The sequence below is a fragment of the Acinonyx jubatus genome, chromosome D3 (assembly GCF_027475565.1).
Source record: "Acinonyx jubatus isolate Ajub_Pintada_27869175 chromosome D3, VMU_Ajub_asm_v1.0, whole genome shotgun sequence".
NCBI classification, from domain to species: Eukaryota; Metazoa; Chordata; class Mammalia; order Carnivora; family Felidae; genus Acinonyx; species Acinonyx jubatus.
Window position 1 is genome coordinate 21749891 of NC_069392.1, and position 25009 is coordinate 21774899.

At 41.5% G+C, this 25009-nt stretch overlaps 1 protein-coding gene across 2 annotated transcripts in view; it reads right to left on the bottom strand.

Annotated features, from left to right (window-relative positions):
- The window catches only part of OSBP2 (oxysterol binding protein 2), a 191020-nt gene that overhangs the window by 133460 nt on the left and 32551 nt on the right, over window positions 1–25009 (bottom strand). For both annotated transcript variants that reach the window (XM_053206344.1, XM_053206343.1), the window contains exon 2: window positions 9322–9530. In XM_053206344.1, coding sequence (XP_053062319.1) covers window positions 9322–9530 — 209 coding nt within the window. The remainder of the gene's footprint in view (window positions 1–9321; window positions 9531–25009) is intronic.

The window sequence follows — 25009 nt, forward strand, 5'->3', positions numbered from 1 at the left end:
TGTTATCACGTAATCCTCCTGGCAACTGAGCAGGAGTGTGAAAGATGAGGAATCTGGAACTCAGAAATATTCACTGGTTTGACCAAGGCCCCAGAGCTGGATGGGAGCTCACAGAAAAGCCTTGCCAACCACCCATTTTATAGATAGAGTGAGGTCCCAAGGGACACAGTGACTTGCCCAAGGTCAGATCTGACCCTCCTTGACTTAGCACCCTGTCCACAGTACCACAGAACATTCTACCAAATTTGGAAAGTGAATGGCAAAAGAAACACAAAGTAGCCCAGAAAGACAACCTTGGAGTCATGAAGTACCCTTGGGACCCCCAGCCCCAGCCCAGCTCTGTGCTGGAACCTCCCATCATGTCCCCTACCAACACTTTCCCTTTTGTAGTCCACTGATCTGTTTCCCAGACTAAGCAGAAATCGGTCTCACCCCTTTCTCCACTGGTTCTGCTTATGTCTTCCAGTGCCACAAAAACAAAAACAAAAACAGAAACACAGGTCTGCATCCTTATTCACATTCTCTGACCCTTCAAATTTTCAATATGAGTAGGCTCTACCTGGCCTTCCCTTCTCCAGATTAAACGTCATCAGTTCCTTCATCTGTTCTAGTGGTGACAGGTATAGAGAAACCACAACACCCCATTCCTCCTCTCCAAAGATGATTCTAGCATGGACAAGGGTGTCCTGGCTGCTCTGCACACTGGCCCCACAACAGATCCTCCAGTGCCAAGCCCAGTGGTGGGCCCTGAGGTCACCATGGAAACAAGATACACAGGATCTCTCTGCCCTGGAGGAACTAAGGTTTTATGAAAAGGATGGATAGTAAGTAAATAAACAAGTCAGTCAACTAATAATGAAAAATTGCAGTGGAGAAAATAACAAGGATTCTGTCATGAAGCTGTCCTAAGAAGGGAACAACTTAAAACACTCTGAAGTGTTATTAAGCTGAAACTTGAAGGATGAAAGCCAGGCAGGCCAAGAGTAGGAGTAGGAGTGTTCTAGGCAGAGAAGAAAGGCCAACGAGTACAAAGGTCCTGAGGCAGGAGCTGAGTATAGTGAGGAGGGAGACAGGTGGGGAAGGAGGCCATAGACTGTCATACAGCATAAGGAACTCAGATTTTACCCTAAGAGCACTGACAAGCCACCTGAGATTACTGTGTGTGTGTGGTAAAATATACATAACATTTAACATTTTAAACATTTTACATATATAATTCAGTGATATTTAGTACATTCACAATCTTGTGCAACCATCACAACATTTTCACTACCCAAAAAGAAATCCTGTACCCACTAAGCAGACACTTCTCAACCTCTTTCCCCAGTTCCTGGCAACCACTACTCTGCTTTCTGTCTCTCTGGACTTGCCTATTACGGACATTTCATGTGAACAGAATCATAAAACACATGGCCTTCTGTATCTGTCTTCTTAACGTGTGTTCAAGGTTCATCCATGTCATAGCATGCATTAGTACTTCGTCCCTTTTCCTTGCTCAGTAATATTCCACTGAATGGACATACCACACTTATTCATTCATTCATCTGATGATGGACATTTGGGCTATGTTCACCTTTTGGCTCTTGTGGATAGTGATGTTATTAACATTCATGTACAAGTTTTTGTTTGAAAACATGTTTTCAGTTCTTTTTTGCTTGAAAACGTGTTTTCAGTTCTTTCAGTGTTCAGTTCTTTCCACTGAATGGAGTGGAAGTGCTAGGATCATAGGGGTAATTATGCTTAACTCAGTGAGAAAGCACTAGAACATTTTCCATAGTAGCTGCACTATTTTACATTCCTACTGGCAATGTATGAGGGTTCCTATCTTCCATATCCCTGCCAATGCTTACTTTCCATTGTTTTGTTGTTGGGTTTTTGTTTTTGTTTTGATAATAGCCATCCTAATAGGTGTGAAGTGGTATTTCGTGATTCAGATTTTCATTTTCTTAATGACTAACAATGTTGATTATCTTTTCATGTGTTTATTGGCCATTTGTGTCTTCTTTGAGGAAATGTCTATTCAAGTACTCTGCCCACTAATATTCTGGATACTAGCCTCATCAAAAACATGTCTTGCAAATATTCTCTCCCATTCTGTGAGTTGTCTTTTCCCTTTCTTAATAAATGTCCTTAGATGCACAAAAGTTTTAAATTTTGATAAAGTGTAATTTATGTATTTTTTTTTTTTTTTTGTCTTTGGCTGCCTGTGCTTTTGGTGTTATATCTAAACAACCACTGCCAAACCCAAGGTCATGAAGATTTACTCCTTTTTCTTCCTTCGGGTATTATGGTTTTGGCCCTTATATTTAGGTCTTTGATGCATTTGAGTTAAGTCTTTGTATATGGAGTGAGGTAGGAGTCTAACTTCATTCTTTTACATGTGGACATCCAGCCATCTCAGCACCTTTGTTGAAGAGACCATCCTTTCTCCATTGAATGACCTTGGTACCCTCGCTGAAAATCCATTGATCACAGATGTATAGTTTATTTCTAGACTCTTAATTTTATTTCATTCATCTGTATGTCTGTCCTTAGGTCAGTACCATACTGTTTTGATTTATAGTAAACTAGCTTTATAGTAAGTTTTGATGTTGAAAAGAGTTCTCTTAACTTTGTCTTCCTTTCCAAGATTGTTTTGACTACTTTCGGTTCCCTGGAATGTTTTTTTCTACCTCTAAGAAAAAAGGTCATTGTAATTTTGATATGGATTATACTGAATCTATACATTGCTTTGGGTTGTATTGTTGTCTTAGTAATATTAAGCCTTCCAATCCATGAACACAGATGTCTTTCCATTTATTTAGGTTTTCATTAATTTCTTTCAGTAATTTTTTTAATTTAAAAATTTTTTAAGTTTTCAGTGAAATTTCATATTCTTGGTTAAATTTACTCTTCAGAATTTATTTGTGATGATGCTTAAAGGAAATCGTTTTCTTAATCTCTTTTTTTTGGATTGTTCATTGTGGGTATATAGAAATATAAGTGATATTTGTTGATCTTGTGCCCTGCAGCTTTGCTGAATTTGTTTATTAGCTCTCATAGGGTTTTTTTGTGGATTCTTTGGAATTTTCTATATGTAGAATTGTATCATCTATGTGCCAATAGAAAGTTTTACTTCTTCCTTTCCAATTTTTCCTTTTGTTTCCTTTTCTTGTCTAGAACTTCAAGTACAATGTTGAATAGCCATGGTGAAAATGGGATCCTTGTCTTGTTCCTCATCTTAGGGGAAAACTTCAGTTTTTTACCATTGAATATGAAGCCAGCTGTGGGTTTTTCATAAATGGCCTTCATCATATTTGCTGATGTTTTTATCAAGAAAGGGTGTTAGATTTTGTCAAATCCTTTTTCTGCATCAATTGAGATGATCACATAAGTGAGGATTTTTTCCTTCCATCAGTGAAGTATACTATATTGATTGGTTTCTTATGTTGAACTGCCCTTGTAATTCCTGGGATAAATCCCACATGGTCATGGTATATAATCCTTTTGATATGCTGTTGGATTTTGTTTGCCAGTATTGTGTTGAGGGGTTGAGGGGTTGAGATGTTGAATCTATATTCATAAGGGATAATGGTCTATAGTTTTCCTTTCTTGTGATGCCTTTGTTTGGCTTTGGTATAGGGGCAGACTCACAGAATAAGTTAGAAAGTGTTTCCCTCCCCTTAATTTTTTTGGAAGAGTTTGAGAAAGACTGGTATTAATTCTTCTTTAAATGTTTAGTAGAATTCATCAGTGAAACCATCTAGTCCTGGGCTTTTCTTTGTTGGGAGACTTTTGAGGACTGATTCAATCTCTTATTACAGAACTGCTAAGATTTTCTATTTCTTCTTTAGTTGGTTTAGTAACTTGTGTGTTTCTAGGAATTTGTCCATTTCATCTATGTAGTCTAATTTATTGGTGTACAATTGTTCACAGTATTGTTTTATAATCCCTTTTATTTCTGTAATGTCACCAGTAATGTCCTCACTTTCATTTCTGATTTTAGTAATTTGAGTCTTCTCTCTTTTTTTCCTAGTCAGTCTAGTGGAAGGTTTGCCAACTTTGTTGATCACCTTAAAGAAGCAACTTATCGTTTCATTGATTTTTTTAATTATTTTTCTATTCTTTATTTCATTTATCTCAACTCTGATATTTGTTGTTTCCTTCCTTCTACTAGTTTTGGGTTTAGTTTGGTCTTCCTTAAAATGTAAGATGTAAAGCTTGATTACTGATTTGAGATTTTCTGTCTTTTTAAATGTATATTTTATAGCTATAAATTTCCCTCTGAGTACTGCTTTTGCTGTATCCCATAAATTATGGCATGTTGTGTTTTCATTTTCATTCTTCTCAAAGTTTTTTTTTAATTTCCCTTGTGATTTCATCTTTGAATCAAGGGTTGTTCAAGAGTGTGTTATTTAATATCTACATATTTTTTAATTTTCTTCTGTAATTGATTTCTAGTTTCATTTCACTGTGGTTAGAAAAGATACTTTGTATGATTTCATTCTTCTTAAACTTATTGAGACTGGTTTTGTGGCCTAACATTTAGTGTATCATGGAGAACTTTCTACATGCACTTGAGAAGAGTATGTGTGTCCCACTGTTGTTGGGTGAGTGTTCTGTATATGTTTGTTAAGTCTAGTTGGTTTATAGCACTCAAGAGGTGTAAGTAATGCAGTGATATGATCAGATTCCCACTTTTTAACATGTCATTTTGCCTGCTGTTTGGGGAACTGACTGAAAGCAGGAAGACAGTGAGGAGGTTTTCAGACATTCAGATAAGAGGGGATGGTGCCTGGACTGGGGTTGTGAGGGGTGGCAGAAAAGCTAGAGAGTAGGCTTCCTGATGGATGAGAGATAGTCCATAGCCTAGGAAGGGACAGATAGGCCTTGGGATGACCTGAAGGGGGTCCATCTGGAGCACCATCTATGCCCTTGACCCAGCTGGTAGCTATGAGCCAGAGTCAAGGAGAACCACACTAGGCTGTCTTCCCTTATTTGGGGTTACCTGAATCTGACCCCATGTGAAAAGTTGCAAACCACAACTCTTTAACATCAGCCTGAGAACTGTGGGAGAAAGATATTGCCTTGCAGAGATACCACCACAAGAACTCTTTCTCAAGAAATAATCAGGTAACCCCAACCTTTTTATAAAAGCACAGTACCTTTTTGAAATCTTCACCTTCACATGCGTTAGTTCATTTATGTTTCAAAACACCAAAAGGAGAGGAATCCTACCATTTCTCATTAACACATAGCAAGTGCTACCTTGAATTGTACCTGAATGTTTGCCCTATGTCCCTACCCAGGAGGCTAACCCCTTGGGAACACAAGACATGTGCTATGTCTCCAGCCCCTGACCATGCCTAAGGGGTATGAAACGAAGGAAGGTGAGCCTGAGGCAACTCCCTCAGGGGTCCCAACCCTCTTAGAGGAAGTCCAAGCTTAGAAATTACTAGCACTTCCCAGCTGAGTTAACAAGTACTTCCACCCCAGGTGCAGAAGAAACTCTGTCCATTGGCTGTCCCAGGAAAATTGTTCCAGAATGATGAATCCAATAAATACTACCTGCTACGTTATTTTCAGAAGGTTCCTAGAATATGATTCAATTATTTTTTTTCTTTTTTTTTTAATACGAAGTTTATTCGTCAAATTGGTTTCCATACAACACCCAGTGCTCATCCCAACAGGTGCCCTCCTCAATACCCATCACCCACTTTCCCCTCCCTCCCACCCCCCATCAACCCTCAGTTTATTCTGTTTTTAAGAGTCTCTTATGGTTTGCCTCCCTCCCTCTGTAACTTCCCCCCCCCTCCCCTCCCCCATGGTCTTCCGTTAAGTTTCTCAGGATCCACATAAGAGTGAAAACATATGGTATCTGTCTTTCTCTGTATGACTTATTTCACTTAGCATCACACTCTCCAGTTCCATCCACGTTGCTACAAAGGGCCACATTTCATTCTTTCTCATTGCCAAGTAGTATTCCATTGTATATATAAACCACAACTTCTTCATCCATTCATCAGTTGATGGACATTTAGGTTATTTCCATAATTTGGCTATTGTTGAAAGTGCTGCTATAAACATTAGGGTACAAGTGCCCCTATGCATCAGCACTCTTGTATCCCTTGGGTAAATTCCTAGCAGTGCTATTGCTGGATCATAGGGTAGGTCTATTTTTAATTTTTTGAGGAACCTCCACACTGTTTTCCAGAGTGGCTGCACCAGTTTGCATTCCCACCAACAGTGCAAGAGAGTTCCCATTTCTCCACCTCCTCTCCAGCATCTATAGTCTCCTGATTTGTTCATTTTAGCCACTCTGACTGACATGGGGTGATATCTCAGTGTGGTTTTCATTTGTATTTCCCTGATGAGGAGTGACATTGAGCATCTTTTCATGTGCCTGTTGGCCATCTGGATGTCTTCTTTAGAGAAGTGTCTATTCATATCTTCTGCCCATTTCTTCACTGGATTTTTTTTTTCAGGTGTGGAGTTTGGTGAGTTCTTTATAGATTTTGGAAACTAGCCCTTTGTCCAATATGTCATTTGCATATATCTTTTCCCATTCCATCAATTGCCTTTTAGTTTTGCTCATTGTTTCCTTTGCAGTGCAGAAGCTTTTTATCTTCATGAGGTCCCAATCATTCATTTCCGCTTTTAATTCCCTTGCCTTTGGGGATGTGTCAAGTAAGAAATTGCTGCGGCTGAAGTCAGAGAAGTTTTTTCCTGCTTTCTCCTCTATGGTTTTGATGGTTTCCTGTCTCACATTCAGGTCCTTCATCCATTTTGAGTTTATTTTTGTGAATGGTGTAAGAAAGTGGTCTAGTTTCATTCTTCTGCATGTTGCTGTCCAGTTACCCCAGCACCATTTGTTAAAGAGACTGTCTTTTTTTCCATTGGATATTCTTTCCTGCTTTGTCAAAGACTAGTTGGCCATACTTTTGTGGGTCCAGTTCTGGAGTCTCTATTCTATTGCATTGGTCTACCTGTCTGTTTTTGTACCAATGCCATGCTGTCTTGATGATTACAGCTTTGCAGTAGAGGCTAAAGTCTGGGATTGTGATGCCTCCTGCTTTGGTCTTCTTCTTCAATATTACTTTGGCTATTTGGGGTCTTTTGTGGTTCTGTACAAATTTTAGGATTGCTTGTTCTAGCTTCAAGAAGAATGCTGGTGCAATTTTGATTGGGATTGCATTGAATATGTAGATTGCTTTGGGTAGTGTTGACATTTTAACAATATTTATTCTTCCAATCCATGAGCATGGAATGTTTTTCCATTTCTTCGTATCTTCTTCAATTTCCTTCATAAGCTTTCTATAGTTTTCAGCATACAGATCCTTTACATCTTGGGTTAGATTTATTCCTAGGTATTTTATGATTCTTGGTGCAATTGTGAGTGGGATCAGTTTCTTTATTTGTCTTTCTGCTGCTTCATTATTACTGTATAAGAATGCAACTGATTTCTGTACATTAATTTTGTATCCTGCGACTTTGCTGAATTTATGAAACAATCATTTTAATTATTTCATTTTATTTTACTCACGAGAAGCTAGAAAGAGGAAACTCATTCTTCCATGACCATCAGTGCTCCTACACTTAGCCAATGGGTGTCTTGAGCCATGTCATCCACACCACCAGCCACACCACCCACCATGTCATCCACCACAGTGGCTTTCCATAGACCTCCAAACAGAAAGCACAGGTCCTACTGGGGGTCCCAGCACAGCCCATGCCTGAAATGGCTCCAAAACCCTCCTTCACTGAGAAATGGAGTGGTATCTTGGGGATCCTGTGTCAAAGTCAGCATCACTGTGGACACACCAGAGTCACATGAGTGATGATCCCAAGGAAAAATCACCGGGGGTAAGGGGGAATCCATGCTCCAAATATGTGAGACCAAAAGAGAAGGTCAGAATGATATTAAATGACCATCAATGTGCACTGAGAAGCTAGTGCTGGGGGAGACCCCAATACAATAGACCAGGTATGGGGCATGGTGACTGACATTACCAGTCCCTCTCATCCTGTTTTGTGCTAGAGCTCCTTCCATAGGACTCAATGTCTCCCCAACCAGCCTGTGAGATAATCCTGGAGCGGAGAGGCTGTGATTTGTTCTCTCATGGAGCCCTGCCTTCCTAAAAGAACCCCACATAGGTCTGAGAAAACACACGCCATTTTGCTTTAACTTCAGAAGAGTTAGAGCTTCCCAATATCTCCTCCCTAAGTGTGTGTGGACCTAGTTTTCACCCATCAGAAACATTTGCTATCACTCTGGGTGGACACGGCTATGGGAGGCAGACATTCTCACACACTGCTACAGTCATCTGATATTACAACCCCTATGGAAGTTAGCTTGACAATCTCTCAGAATTACACAGGCACACTGCTATTAACCCAGCAACCCTACTTTCTAGAATGTATACTTCATTTATACTTTTACGAATGTGAAACAAAATGCAAGATTACTCATTGCAGTGCAGCATGTCATAGCAAAATAAACAACCTAAATGTTCATCAACAGGTTTTGGGTTAAATAAACTATGATATATCCATACAACAAAGTACTATACTGCTGTAAAAACAAGGAGGAAGCTTTTTATGTACTGATAGGGAAGAAATTCCAAGATATATTGCTAAGTGGAAAGAAAGGAAAGTGGAAGACTGCATTTATTTTAAAATAAGTACCAATTTTAATAAATATGTAAAAGACACAAGGTAGGTCTGGTTGCCTCTGGGAGGGATAATAGGGTGGTTGGCTGGGAACAAGAGTCAAGGGCAGGTGTCACTGCATGTGCTTTTGAAACTTGTGGTTTATGAATCACATAAAGACATGACATATTAAAAAAATAAGTGCAGGTATTAAACAATTAAATGTCTTGCTCAGGATATCTGAGCTGGTCTACCACCTCAGCAAAGACAACAGTTCTGGCTAAATAGCTTTCAATCTCCACAATGGGCCTGGGAAAAAGTCTGGCCCACGGCCCAGGTACATGATCCGGGACTCCCACCTCTGCTGCTGCTTCTGGATCTCACTCACTGCAGCATCTGAAGGTTCTGTTAAAATCTAGGAACCATACTTGCCCAAAGAAAGATACACACAGCCCTCCTCATCACAAATATTTCTATCCCAAGACCTGTCCACCCAACCTTGACCACCTAAGCATCTCATTGCTGAGGACACACAGAGTTGAATGGGAAGGGTAAACACATATCCCAACCTTCCAGGGTTGGTCTGGACTAGCCTGGGTCTCCTGGTCACCACCACCCCCCAAACACTTTCAAGTCCCACTCTCTCTGGATCCATGACACTGCATGTATACCCGCTCACCAAGTGCTCACTACCTGAGTGGCTGCTCATCATGCAGACAGCCTTGGCCTTGGCCAGCTCCAGGGCGGTGATCCACTGCTGCCGCTCTACCTCCGAGCTGGCCTTGAGGTGGTAGGTCCTTGCCCCACTGGTCAGCACGATACTGCAAGAGTCCTCCGTGTCAAAGTGCGCGGTGGACAGGTTGATGGTGCCACGACAGGTGTGGGCCATTTCACCCTGATTTCTGTAGGATGCAAGAGAAGGTATGGGGTGAGGCTCCCAAACTCAATACCTCTAGACTGCTCAAGGCAAATCCTCAGAACCTCAGACCCTTAGAACTGAGAGAGTCCCTGGAGTCAGAGCAGGGAGATAATGCCTGATGGGACTGACTGGTACGGGCTTGGCTGAGGGGCACTCAGTGGGGAGATAGCAAAGGGAGGAGGGCCCGCATTAGTGCCAACTGCAGGGCATGCTGGCTGTGGGTTAAGCCCTTGCAGACATGAGGAAATGGAGAAGGGTGACTGTCTAGAGACCTGTGAGGCAGCATAGACCACTAACTCCAACCCAGCCTCCTTCCACTAAGTCTCAGAACCACAGAGCTAGAGCAGGATGGCAAATACCACTGAAACTGAGATTAGAGACCCAGAACCCCAGAGGGTGGATTTGGAGGCACACCCTGCCAGGAGTGACCTAGGAACAGAGATCCACAGAGCAAGGATGCCACCACACTCTTCTGGCCCCACAACAAATGGGAAGAAGGCAATGGCGGGACTAACACAGTGCTGCCTCATGACGGACATGACCTTATAACCTTTGCTGGTTATAAGATTATGGAGCTAATGGTACCAAAGGGGAAATGGAAGTGACTGAAGTGCAGGCCATTTCCAACTGTGACCAATGTCTAAAAACAGATCCAACCATCATGACTGGATCTACCTAACTTAGTCCTTCACATACTTAAAGGAAATTTGGAGCCCTCACAACATACCAAATCTCTTTTCACAGAGAGTATTGGAAAAGGAAGAGCAATTGGTGGTCAGCATGTAACACAGCCAGTGGCAGAAGCTCATTTGGCAAATTCTGCTGCCCTTTGATGCTGGTTGTTCCTCATGTTATTTTCTTGATTCTTCTACCAGTTCTAAAGTCAAATGACTTGACACTCAACAAGACATTCAGCCTTTATGTGAACAGCTTATGCCTTTTCCAATTCCCTCCTGCTTTGGCTACATTCCTTAGAGAAGATGACATAGTTTATACTTGAGGAAAAGTCCCACTCCTAGGTGCTGACATGTTCTACTTGAAGAAAACTCCTTCTAATTAACAAAACTGGCAAAGATGAGCATACCTGTTGGAAGCCTGCCCTTTTTGATTCAAGGACTTTTTGGCTAGAGGCTGTTCAGGTGTTAAACAATACAGTAACTAACCAAAAAGGCCACTATGGCTCAGCTCAAAAAGAAGGCGGGGAGGTGGTGACCATTCTAGGCAGGGGGAACAGAAAGGGCAAAGAACATAAGGCAAGGTGAACTTTACAGGTTTCAAAAAAAGAAGAAAAGTTTCCGTGTAGTAAGAGCATTGAGAACAACAGAGTGAATGAGAAAAAGGTGAAGCTAGAAAATTACATAGGGGCCAGATGCAATACCTTGTGGGTTATGTTAGGATTTAGACTTTTATCTCAAAACTAAAACAGTGGGCCTCCTAGGCCTAATGTTAGGAAAGAAGCAGAGGTGGCCAAGAGTTACAGAAATTCCTATGGAAAACGGGGAATAGAAGTACCTGGTATGAGATGGGATATGGAAGCCAGGCCACTGTGTGGTGTCAGAGTGGGCTGGAAGTTATCCAGTGGCTATTGTATTGGATTACAACCCATCAACTAAAATAAATACCCCTGAGTTCATGCTGATATAAGCAAATAGTTGAAGGGATAAATAAATGCGGGAGAAGGGACAGATCTTCTTTAATAAAAGTAGATGTGATCACAGATATAGAAACTCACTAAATGCAATGTAGGATTCTAGATTGGATTACAAGATAGAAAAAGACATTAGAGAAAACCTTGTGAAATATGAATAAAGCTGGAGGTTTAGTTAATAGTATCATATCATGTTAATTTTCTGGTTTTGATAATTGTACTTTGCTGAGATAAGATATTAACATTAGGGGAAGCTAGATGATGGATACTTGAACTTTTTCTATAAGACTCCTCCTCCTCCTCTTCCGCCTCTTCCTCCTCCTCCTCCTCTTCCTCCTCCTCCTTTTCCTTCTCCTCCTCCTCTTCCTTCCTTCATTCTTCCTTCTTCTTTCTTTCTTCTTTCTTCTTCTTCCTTCTCCTCCTCCTTCTCCTCCTCCTCTTTCTTCTGTGTAGATCACCAGTTTATTTTAAAAGTACACAACACAGGAATAGCCAGATGGAAGAGATAAATAGGAAAAGAGTGTAGAGTTTCCATGCTCTCTGAGCATGCCACTGTCCCCATATCTCCACATGTTCACCATGAAAACTCTGGAAACTCTCCAAACCACAGTGTAAGTTATTTCAAAATTAAAAATAAAAATTTTAATGCTGCTATCACACTCTTCCCAGAGTCACAGCTGAAATGAAGTCTTGTGGCCAGAACCTGAACTCACTTGCTGTCAGGCTCAGTGACAGGGTGGGTGGGATATGTTCCCAATGTTACTGAAGAACAGAAGCCCTAAGTCCCTATTATAAGGCCTAGCTCTGGACTGGGCTCTCCAGAGTGAGGTGCAGGAACTTTGAAAATCACTAGAGGGTTGCCTGTGTGGCTCAGCCAATTGAGCATCTGACTTTGGCTCAGGTCATGATCTTACAGTTTGTGAGTTCGAGCCCCACATTGGGCTCACTGATGTCAACATGGAGCCCTCTTCAGATCCTCTGTTCCCCTCTTTCTCCAACCTTCCCCAGTTTGCACTCTCTCTCAAAAATAAATAAACATTTAAACAAACAAACAAACAAACAAAACTTAAGATTTTTTGTAAGGTTTATTCATTTTTGAGAGACAGAGCATGAGCAGGGGAGGGGTGGAGAGAGAAGGAGACACAGATTCTGAAGCAGGCCCCAGGCTCTGAGCTGTCAGCACAGAGCCTGACCTGGGGCTCAAACCATCAGCCACAAGATCATGACTTGAGCCAAAGTCAGATGCTTAACGAACTGAGCCAACCAGGTGCCCCTTAAGTAAAACATTTTTAAAAATCACTAGACAAAAAGTAAAGTTGTGGGTAAGGCTCACGGAGGGAGAGAGAAACTCCCCACTCAAGACAAACTGGAAACCAAACTTTAAAATCAATGAAGAAAATCAATGCTAACAAAGAAGCCAACAAAGTCAAATGCTCAGCAGATGAATCACTTCAGACAAAATGGATGTATCAGAACAATATTTTAAAAATGAATGTAAATAGGTTTAATATTCTAAAGATGAAGGAATAATATCAATAAAAGAGAAATAATTTGTGAAACAAAGCTGGTAAAAATGAAACAAGAACAAGTAGACATGAAAAAGTAACAGGGAATTTCAGAAAATGAAAATATAAGCAGATAAGCTTTACCAGTCACCCAGCATCCACATCTAAATTTAACCTTAACTCTTTGTAACTAGAGTTACTTTTCATTAAAAGATTTGAGGGGAGATTGATTTTTCGTTTTATTTTTCTGCATTATTGGAAGAAATTATGTAGCAACACATGGGAATTTAGGAATTAAAGGTCCATTAAAATCATCAAGGTCCAATATATTTACTTGTCTTGGAATTTAACTCTGTTCTTTTTTTCTTTCATTTAGATGTTTTGTGGTCAACCCATTTTCCACTAGTAGCCAAAGTGATATTTTTTGTCCTGTTACTCAGTTTTTAAGATTTCAATGCCTTCAAAGTAAGTCACAAAAGGGTCCAAAATTCAGAGCCATATCATAAAATTCAGGTTGTTTTTTGGGAGTGGTGCACCTACCCATGTTGTATATAAGTTTTTGTTTCTCCCATTGTAAGTTCTGGCTGAGGTAACTTCTCCTATGAGAGTCAACCTTCCAGGGCCACCCAACAGTCCAGATGGTGGAAAGGTTAAAGTCCCACTCATGGCACAGTGTGGACTTGGGTCTGCAAGCTGCAGTGGCAATTCCTATCCTACCCACCCTGGAAGGAGAGCTTTGGAGGTGTGCAACAACCCAGAACCATCTATTCTCATTAAGCCCTAGGCATATTTAGTGCCTCAAGACAAACCAGGCCATGTGATAGGGTTTGCCAGTTATATGAGAGCTCATATCCAGCACACATGATCAAGTATCTTCTGCCAGTTTTTAAAAGAATATGTTTTGTGGCATTACTTTACATTCAGTGAATGTTTTAAGTATTTAGAACAAGTAGAGACAAAATATGGAACACCTGCAGTAAACTTAACTGTAAGAGAGGCTACCATAACTAACATTCTTCTAAGTGAGTCACACTGACTCTCAACCAAATAATATTCAGCTGTTCTGATGGCCAGTGTCCTTGCCACAGATAAGAATATGACATCAGCTATCAGAACTTGGAAGCCCGTAATAGTTTATATAGAACTTCCTAAGCACTAACTAAGCTGTAATAATTAATGTAGCATTTTGGCTAGTGACTACCCACCTGTATTGGATATAAACCTTGTGCACCAGCTCAGAGACCCCTTACCACCTCCTTTATTATCTCTTGGTACCCCATGTGGCTTGGGACACTCCTCCATTTCTGAGCTTGGAAGGATGTTGAATCTCAGAGTGTGGGATCTGGCTTCTTGAGTGGCCATCAAGAGGCTAGATTTTTGCAATCCACTAGTTTAGAAAGGTTTTCACCTCACAGGCTGAACAATGACCAGTGGGAAGTGGGAAATAGATGGGAAGCAGGCAGATAAATACTCCTCATTCTTCCCTCAGTGGACCTCTCCAAAGTATGCTTTATGCTTGAAAACCTTTTGGAGAAGTCCATGAGCCCAGAGAACGAGTAGCTCCTATGACCCTTGCAGTCTGCTGTGAGGTCATAGCCAACCTATTAAAGTATTGCATCACTTTGTATCTTTCCCTTACCTTTACCTTTTTGCCTCCACATCACCAATGTTTGTCTCGCTGAGTGTCCAACCTGTCAGCAGGAGGGACTGACACAACCTTTATGGTATAACCCAGTCTTTGCGAAGAATAAGACATCCATCAACTAGATCAAACAGCTTTCACTTGGTGGGGCAGGGGGAGGGGAGACTGAGCAATTTGTCCTTACTGGAATCCATGTGTTTTCTGGTAATAGGGTTGCCTCCAGCAGCCCTATAGTCCATAGTTATCAAATCCTCATATGCCTGCCTGGATTCTCATAGGACACAGCCTCAGATTAAGTCACCCACTTCAACTAAGGAAATGAACCAATAACTCCTGATTGGAGTTCGCCTGTCTTACTGTGAACCCTGCTGCCACTCGGGAGCAGCCAACCTGACAGAAGAATGGAATGGCCTAGTGAAGGTTCAGCTGGGGCACCTACTGAGGAGATGTCTATGGGCTTGAGCATCAATCCCCCAGGATGAAGTATATGCCCTGAACTGACAACTGATATCTGGATGACCTGTATAATTACAGAAGATGGGTCCAGAAGTGGCCCTGTTCACTGTTACACATAGTGACCCCTAGCAGAGTCTATGCTTCTCATCATCTGGGCTAAGCTGGGTTAGAGGTTCTACTTCCAGGGAAAGGGGAAACACAACACAATAAGGCTTCCATTAAATCGGAAGCTGATGCTACCCCCTGGCCACTTTCTGCTCCTCCTGACAGTGACCAACAGACCAAGAAGGGAGTGACAATACTACTGGGTCGCTAATACCAACTTCCATGAAGATTTAGGTTAGTGGTACATATGGGGATGGGAGAGGAATGTCTGGAATAGAGCTGAAGGGATTCCCCCAGAGACTCTCTTAATACTTTTATGTCTGGTAATGGTTATTAATGGGCAAGGCAACAAGGAACTCAAACCCCTCAGGACAAATGTCACAGACCAGCCAAAGTGCTAGCAGAGAATGAAGAGGATCTAGAATGGGTGGGGGGGAGGAATATGATGAATATCAATTACAGCATTGGGACCAGACATAGCAGCAGCAAATGAACTTGTTTCATAGCCTTCTTACTTCAGTTTTCCGGGCAACCTCAGTAAGGGGACTCTGTCATTGATTGGACTTGCACCTCCAAGGAAGGGGTAAAGATGTCTTCATTCTCTCAAGAGAATGGATGTCCCCACATCGTAGTAGGAAAGCTGACACCATGGGAGGGCACAAGAGGACCTGAGTAGCGCAAGGTGTGAAGCATATTGGACACAAACCTTGTGCACCTTCTCAGATTCCCTCGACCACCTCCTTCTCTGTCTCTCTCGGTCGGTACCTCAGCCTTGCCCAATTGTCCTTCCGTTTCTGGACTTTCATGAAATGCCACAGTGGGAGACAGGAGGTGGAAGCAAAGGGGGCAGATAAATTCCACCTCCATTCTTCCTTCTGCAGACTTCTCAGAGGTGTGTTTTCTCCTTGCATATCTTCTGGAGAAGTCCATGTGCCAGACCTGCTGTCTCTCTGCAGCTCACTGTGATGGGACATCCATCCTTCCACTTCCTGTTTCTGCCTCACCACCCTGGGACCGCATCTCTCAGAGTGTCAGCCCTTTTATCCTTGCCTTGGCTCTGTTGTCTAGAGGACCTTCATAAAAATTGTCCATAGGCAGGAAGAAAATTGATAAGCAACAAATTTGAATCCAGACACACAGAAAGACAAAAGCTACTAATTTGGAGCAAAGCACTTATCCTTGTGTATGACTTTCATTCAATTGCTAGCTCAAGCTGAGTCTGATTCACCCGGCAAATTCCACTCTAATCTTCCAAATCCAAATTCAACAAGTACTTCCTATGGGCTACTATATAAAGGAATTGTGCCAGAAACTGGAGAGAGGGTAAATATAAAGATAAATGAAACACATTTTTGGGCCTCAAAGAACACTCCATCTTGTGAAAGAGACAGACCTGTAAATGGTAAACTGCTATTTAATAGGCAGAGGAAAATAAACTCAAAATAAAAGGAGCATTTACTTTATGAAAATTCATTGAGTTGTGTCCTTATAATTTACCTACTTTTCTGCATGTATGTTACACACATACAGTATGTTGTATGCTACATACATAGCCATTGTTAATAAACAGTTTGCTTTAAAAACAAACTCAAAATGGAAGGATAAGTCGCCAGTGGTGGGAGCTCAGGAGACAGAATGACACTTTCCTTTCCAGATGGATCAAGGAGGTACATACACTGGAGCAGAATTTCAAACAATGAGGGGACTCTGCCCAGGCAAAGGCTAGGAGGAGGACCAGGCCAACCCAGAGCAGCGATGTGGAGGCATGTGGCTCTGGGAAAGCCCAGGGATCTAGGACAGCCAAAGGAGAGGGTCTACACATGGCCAGGCTTGACGATGAGTATTGAGTTAAACTGTGCCCCCCAGGAAGATATTGTGAAGTCCTAACCCCTAGTAGTACCTGCAAATATGACCTTATTAGGAAATATGGTCTTTGAAGATATAATCAAGTTAAGATGAGGTCATTAGGGTGGGCCCTAATCCAGTATGACTGGTGTCCTTATAAGAAGAAGAGAGAGAGACAGAGGCACAGAGGGCAGTAGAGATGGGAATGATGCATCTACAAGCCAAGGAGCACCAAGGATTACTAGCAAACATCAGAAGCTAGCCAGGCCTGGAAGAAAACCTCCCCTACAGCCTGCAGAGAGAGTACAGTGCTGCTAGCCCTTTGATTTTAGACTTCTAGCCTCTGGAAATGTGAGGCAGTAAATTTCTGCTGTCTTTAGCAACCCAGTTTATGGTGTTTTATTACTGCATCCCTAGGACACTAAACATGATGGCTGAACAGATGAGTGCAGGAAGGGCCCTTTGGAAGTTCCCATACAGCTGAGCTGGTTTATCTCTACATATCAATCATGGGACTGCATTTCAACCCCCACCCCCACCCCCAATCTGCACTGAGAACACTCAGTCACCACAGCACCCATATGGCTCTTTTTTCCCTAGAACAGCCCTGCCCCCAAACCACCCATCGCAGCTCAGAGCTTTCCCCTTTTCCTATACCATTGAGGTTGGAGCACCCAAAATGACCCGCAGCAAAGATTCCAAGGATTCAGGTTCCATCAATGACATGACACGTATTAACTGCAGAAGCAAGTTAGGATGGAACTGAGCAGGAGAAAAGTTATTCATTGTGGTGGCAGGAACTGTGACAGAGGGAGCAGGATTTTGTTGCCATCGGCTTCCTGATTCCGTGGCTCCCTGCAGCAGCAGCCGCCTACCAGCAGAGCTAGTGAGAGTCTGGGGACCCTCAATACTCCTGACTTTCAGCTTCCAGCTGCTTTTCCAGCCCTCCCAGCAACTAGGAAGCTACCTCACCCCTGGCAGCATAGCCTTTCAGCTAACACTAGCCAGACTCATTTCTGGTATGTGCAGCTGAGTCCTGGCCAAGGCACCTTCCTAGAGGCTACAACATCTCAGAATGAATATCCAAGACTGCAAATAAGGTTTGATGTGTGCTGTTTGGGATCTCTAGCAACCAAGGCACCCATAGGCTCATCCCATGCATTTGCAAAGATTTTAAAATCTGGATCCAGAGATGCAAAATGTATAGCCAACAACCCAATTTAAAAATAGGCAAAAGAGGGGCACCTGGGTGGCTCACTCAGTTAAGTATCTGACTTTGGCTCAGGTATGATCTCGCGGTTCATGGGTTCAAGCCCCACGTCGAGCTCTGGGCTGACAGCTCAGAGCCTGGAGCCTGCTTTGGATTCTGTGTCTCCCCCTCTCTGCCCCTCCCCTGCTTGTATTCTCCCTCTCTCTCAAAAATAAATAAATAAACATTAAATAAAAATAAAAATAGGCAAAGGATTTGAACAGATACTTCACAAAAGGGGATCTCTGAATAACTAATGAACATATGAAAAAGGGCTCAACCTCATCAGTAATTAGTAAACATACATGTGCACCATGGTCCAGCAATTCCATTCCTATGGACCTCCCCATTAGGGATATATGCATGTGGTTACCAAAGACATGTGCTGGAGTATCTGCAGCCTTCTTCTTAAAAGCCCCAAACTGCAACAACCCACATGTCCATCCATACCATCCATACTAGAATCGATAAGCAAATGGTGGCTTATCCAATTCATGGCTTATCCAAATGGTAGAGCATTATACAGAAATGAGAATAAATCCATAAGAACCACGCAAATGACCTGGAAGAACCTCAAATATAATGTTGAGCAGAAGTCAGACACAAAGAAGACGTATTGTGTGAGTCTACTTAGACAAAGCACAGTTACAGGCAAACCTAAGCTCTGGGGTGAGAAGTCACGGTAGCAGTTACCCTTAAGGAGCAATGAGTGGAGGGGAGACAAGGGGAGGCTCCTGGGGGTGGGGGGAGCTGGTCATGTTTTATTTCTTTAGCAGGGTCAACGGCTATCTAATGTGTTCATTTGGGGAACATCTCCTGAGCTGTATATATATTTACCACTTGTCTCTATGCATATCAAACCTCATTAAAATGGCATTTAAAAAGAACAGAGATGCAGGGAATCCTTTCCTGGCAGTGGAGGCAGCAACAACTGGTTCTCTAGGGCAGCAGAAGTAGCAAAGCCTAGGGAGCATCAACATCCAGTGCCCAGGTGGCAATGTCCCCTCCAGGATAGTTTTGTGACATGATTTTGGTCATAGACCTGGCTACTAGCCTGCCTTGTTCTCACCTCCCCCCCTCTGAGACCTCTGTCCTCCTACCTTTCCAGGAATCCTGTCTGTGAGTTCCTGAAGATCCTTCCAGTAAATACATCTTTTTTTTTTCCTTAAAATATCCAGAGCTGGGTTTCTGTTGTTCTGCTAGGACAGGTGGACAGCGGCCACAGAAGGGATGTCAGAAGGCAGAGAAGACAGTGAAGAAGGTCGTACAAAAGACACATGCAGGAGAAACAGATTTTGGTTCTTTTATCTCTCAGGTCATGGGGATGCTGTTAGGATCCTTCCAGATCTAAGTAACAAAGCTCAGCTTATTCATTCTAACTACCACATCCTGAGGACTTACCTTAGAGGTGTCTCACATGGATTAGCCACTTAAGATGTGATAGGAAAGGCAAGAATGACCTCCCTGTTCCAGAGGCAGAGGCTGAGGCTGAGGCTTGGCTAAGTGGGAAGCTCATTGCAGGTTCTAAAGGGGACCAAGCCAGTCTCACCCATTCACCTGCAGCCCTGTTTCTTACCCAGAGGGGTGCATGGACTTGTCCCCAGGCTTCATTTCTACTCTTAAAAGTCATCAAAGCTGGTTAGGGGCACCTGGGTGGCTCAGTTGGTTAAGTACCCAACTCTTGATTTTACCTCAGGTCATAATCTCATGGTTCATGGGATCAAGCCCCTCATCAGGTAAACATTAAGAAAAAAAGTCATCAAAGCTGGTTAAATGGTGCCATCCAGAAAATGCTCAGTATGGCAACTGTCAGAAGTGGCCAAACAGAAGCATTTACTGTGCAGATGAGATTGTCACCATGAGACCTGACACCGTTTCACTTTGCTTCTGGCCTCATTCTTTTCCATTTAGAGCTTCCCTCGAGAGATGCTCAAAAAATTCTGCTGCAAATTCTACAGGAAGGACATTTCCAATGTAATTTTTTTTCAATAAAAAAGGAGACTTGGGAGCCATTCTCCAGTAACTGAAATTCACATTGCTGCATGTTTACACAAATGGAGGATGACAGATGGTGATTTACAAAGGCCAGTACACTTATCAATACAACTTACATCTAGGTAGTACCTCACTTTCCATGGGAGGCTAGAAAACAGGATTCCTTCAATCCTCGCAAGAACCCATAAAGTAGGCAAAGCAGACATTGATTTGTTTAGCAAATATTTATCAAGTATATTCTAAATGGCAGGCCCCTGCAGGAGGGAATTAGCCTCATTTTATAGCCAAGAAAGGGGAGGAGGCCAGGAAAAGGTGACTCATGTTTCCCTGTCCATAAAACTGGTAAACAATAAGGGGTACCTGGGTGGCTCAGTCAGTTAAGCATCTGCCTCTTGGTTTCAGCTCAGGTCATGATCTCACAGTGTGTGAGTTCATGCCCCACACCAGGCTCTTTGCTGACAGAGTGGAGCCTGCTTGGGATTCTCTCTCCCTCTCTCTCTGCCCCTCCCCTGTTTGCTTGCTCTCTCTCTCTCAAAATAAATAAACAAACTTAAAAAAAATTTTTTAACTGCAAACCAATAAATCCAGGCTGGAACTGAGTTTCTCTGCCACCAGCACAGGGCTCTGTCCATGCAGAATACTGGGATATCCATCCAGAAAAATGTTTTGCTTTACCTGGTCATTGTCTCTATTTGCCACTTGCAAGTGAGAACACACTTGTGGCCTATCCTGTCCCTGCCCAGGTCAGAGCTGACACGTGGTGAGAGCTCAGGGATGGTGGGCAAGCTGAGTGAATTAATACAGGAGTGTTACACAAGCAAAGGAATAAACCCAGGGAGATGACCCAGCCCTGGAACCACCCAAAGTCCTGCCAAACTCACATTCTTAAGGTAGAACAGTAGGGTAACACCCTACCCTTGAACATCACTCACTGAAAAACCACTAGACCCTTTTTGTGGTTCCACCAAAATGTTAGAATACCATGTACTAGCCACATATAAGGTGGTTCCTAAGAATATTAAGTGAAAATCCTGTCACAGAATATTAAGCAAATACTTTACATCTCAAATTTAGACTAAAATGTCTCATCAGGTAGAAAATGGATGAACATGCTGCTTTTGCTGCCAATGCAATAACAACAAACCACAATATTTTCCCAAGTTACTGCACTTTTAAAGTGTGATGTTGGTCAGGCAAAAGCCTGACCCCTGGACTTCACCAAGCAGAATTCCAAGTCCTCTCCAGCATGCCTCCTCAATCTCTCTCAAATCCACCCCCTTCACTGAAGCTGTCCCGCTCAGCCCTGCACTGGGCCATGGTCATCTCTCACCAGGACATACCCACAGCTCCTCCATCAGCCTCTGCCTTGCCCCGAAAGTCCACTCGTGCTACATTTTTCTAAAACTTCAGTCTGAGTCTGTCAATATGCTGCTTTAAACCTTCAACTAATCTCCTCTTTCTTTTCTTTTTTTTCTTTTTTCTTTTCTTTTCTTTTCTTTCCTCCTCCACCTCCTCCTGCTGCTGCTGCTGCTGCTGCTGCTGCTGCTGCTTCTCCTCCTCCTCCTTCTCCTCTTCCTCCTCCTTCTTTTTTTTTTTTTGTTTTTTGTTTTTTTTTAGAGAGAGTGATAGAGGGAGAGAGAAAATGCTAAGCAGGCTCCATATCCATACCCAGCATGGAGCCCCATGTAGAGCTTGATTCCAAAATGCTGAGATCATGAACTGAGCTGAAATCAGGAGTCAGACACTCAACCAACTGAGCCACCCAGGAGGCCCTAATATCCTCTTTCTTCAGGACAAATTCCTTGCTCCTGAATAAGACTTACCAGCTCTTCCTGAGCTAAAGTGCCACAACATTTTTCAAGGGCTGAAAGTAAAGAACTGTCAACTCAGAATCCAGTGAAAATATCCTCCAAGAATGATGGAAAGGTAAGGCGATTCTCAGATGAAGGAAAACAAACATTCTTTTAGACCAGCATACCTACCCTAAAAGAATGGCAAGAGATAGATTCTCTAGAAATAAAGGAAATTATACAAGAAGGAATCTTAGAACATCAAAGAAGAAAAAAGAACATGATAAACAAAAATATGGATTAAGACAATAGATATTTCTTCTCTTGAGTTTTTAAACTATGTTTCACGGCTGAAGCAAAAATTAAAACACTGTATGATGTGATTCTACATGTATATAGAGGAAAATGTAAGACTACACTATCCTATTAATAGGGGAAGGTAAAGGAACTTACAGGGAAGTAAAGTTTCTATACTTCATAGAAACTAATTAAATGACATCAACAGATGTGATAAATTATATATATATATATATATATATACATACATATACATATACATATATATATACATGCATACATACATAATGTGTGGAGGAACCACTAAAAAGTTATCCAAAGATACATACTCAAAAACACTTTAGAATTATTAAATATAGTTACCATATGATCCAGCACTTCCAAGAGAAATATAACCAAGAGAAATGAAAACATACGTCCACACAAAAACCTGTACACAAACTTTTATAATAGCATTACACATAAATGGTGGAAATAACCCAGATATCCATCAATAGATGAATGGACACAAAAAATGGTATGTTATACAGTGAAATTATATTCACACAATGGAATATTATTCAGCCATAAAAAGGAACAAAGAACTGATATATGCTACAACTTGGATGAACCTTGAACATAGTGCTAAGTGAAAGAAGCCAGTCACAAAAGTCCATGCATTGTATGATTCCATCTGTGTGAAAGTCCACAAAAGGGAAATACATAGAGACAGAAAGTATATGAGTGGTTGCTTAGGACTGGGGGGAGATTCAGGGGTGGAGAGATGGGTAAGGGAGTGATAACTAAATGGTATGGGGTGTCTTTGGGAGGTAATGAAAATGTTCAAAAATTGACTATGATAGTTGCACATATCAGTGAATATATTAAAAATTATTAAGTTGTAGACTTTAAATTCATGGTATATGAATCATATCTCAAAGATTAGAACAAGAATAACAACTGAAATACACCAAATGGCACCAAGTCAAGAAGTTCATAATGATGCTTAAAAAATAAGTCATTAGTGACCCTGGAGAGATGCTAGAGGTCCAACTCATTTGTCTGATAACTGGTGAATAAAGGAAATCATGGTGCATTTTTCCTACTGTTTCCATAGTAACTAAACTATTGGGTAACCAAATGGTTAGATGAGGGGAAGTTTCTCTTTATAGAATTATTTTCACTAATAACTACAAAAGGAATGATAGAATATTATCATTTTGCACCCTGTACTGAACTAATGGGTCTAGGAATTTGTCCTCAATGACTGCTGGTGTGTATGTGTGTATGTATGTGTGTGTGTGAGAAAGAGAGGGAAGAACTAGACAACACATGTCCCCTTTTAATATATCTATGAATCATTTTGCCAATATAATTGAAACTTACTCTGAATTTCTATTCATCAGTTTACAGTAAATAAAGGAGATAGAAGGGTATCATAAACAGCATTATGGAGATGAAATCAGCAAAATCCAGTCTGTGGGAAACTACAGAACAAATGACCTAGTTTTTTCAACCAATAAATTGCAAGAGAAAAATAAAGAGATGGGGAGAACCTATAAATCACAAGAGACTGGGGAACCCCTTCTCCTTTCCCAGGCTGTGCTCAGCCATGAGCATCAGGGCAGCCAGGCCCTAAGGCAGAGAGGTTTGGCTGGCATAACCAGCAATATCAGCAATACCAAGGTCAAGAAAATTCATCCAATATGACTGGGTGTGGAGGAACAGAGGAGATTTGTTCAGCATGGCTGGAAGAGTAGTTTTATATAGGAAACTGAGCAAATAAGTAAATATATTAAGGATAGTGGGAACCAGAGCTCTTATTGTTAGATTCTGAAGTTGGAAATATGGAAGGGGAACATGAGGAAAAAAACTGTCTCTATCCACATAGAAAGCCTAGAAGCAGTGATGTCCCAATGACAATAAGCACACCCAGCACTCAGAATTTGGCTTCTAGATACCACTTTCTACTAAAAGGAACCAGGCTCATCAGAGAAACACACAGTCCAGTACAAGATAAACCAGGGACATTTTGTTGTGCCAAAAGTAAGGAAATGTCCAGAGTGATAGGAAATGTCAAAAAGACACAGGAGCAAAAGACTCCTCCTATCCAAAGCTGGGACAATTTGAGTATCAGTATAAATGAGAGTTACTGATAATAACTCACTGGATGAGACAGAAATCCATGAGGTCATATTGATAAAAACAGATGAGCAGACAAATAAATAAAAAGCTCCTCTTTATAGCACAACACCTTCTAATAAATATGCAAAGAATGGTTATAAAAAAAACCACCAACTGGCAACCATCAAAATGATAACTTATTTGATTTGGCCAAGAATAACCAAAGTGTACTAAAAACCAGGGGATGTGTTAAAGAACAGGGTTTTACCTAGCTTCAAAGTGTCTCCCCATAAAAATACATTCTAATTCTGGGGTGCCTGGGTAGCTCAGTCAGCTGAACTTCTGACTCTTGATTTTGGCTCAGGTCATGATCCCACGGTCATGGGATTGAGCCCCATGTCAGGCTCCATGCTGGGCATGGAATCTGTTTAAGATTCTCTCTCTCTCCCCCTCTGTGCCTCTCCCTGCTCACATGCTCTCTCTCTCTCTAAAAATATAATACATCTTTTAAAAATACATTTTAATTTAATTCTAATTAATTACACATTATTATACCAATTATATTCTCATTTCATTCTAACTAATCATCCCAATTAACTACACTATAATTTAATTCTAATAAATTACTTATCGATTCTAATTGTTTATAATTCCAATTATTTATTAATTCTAATTAATTAGTTCTTAGTTCTGATTAATTACTTATTAATCAATAATTATAAGTTAGCTTTACAGTAGAGAAATCTGGCAAACACCATCTTAACCAAATGATAAAAGTTACATCACTAGTAGTAGGACAATCAACATCATGTGCCTCTTGATATGGT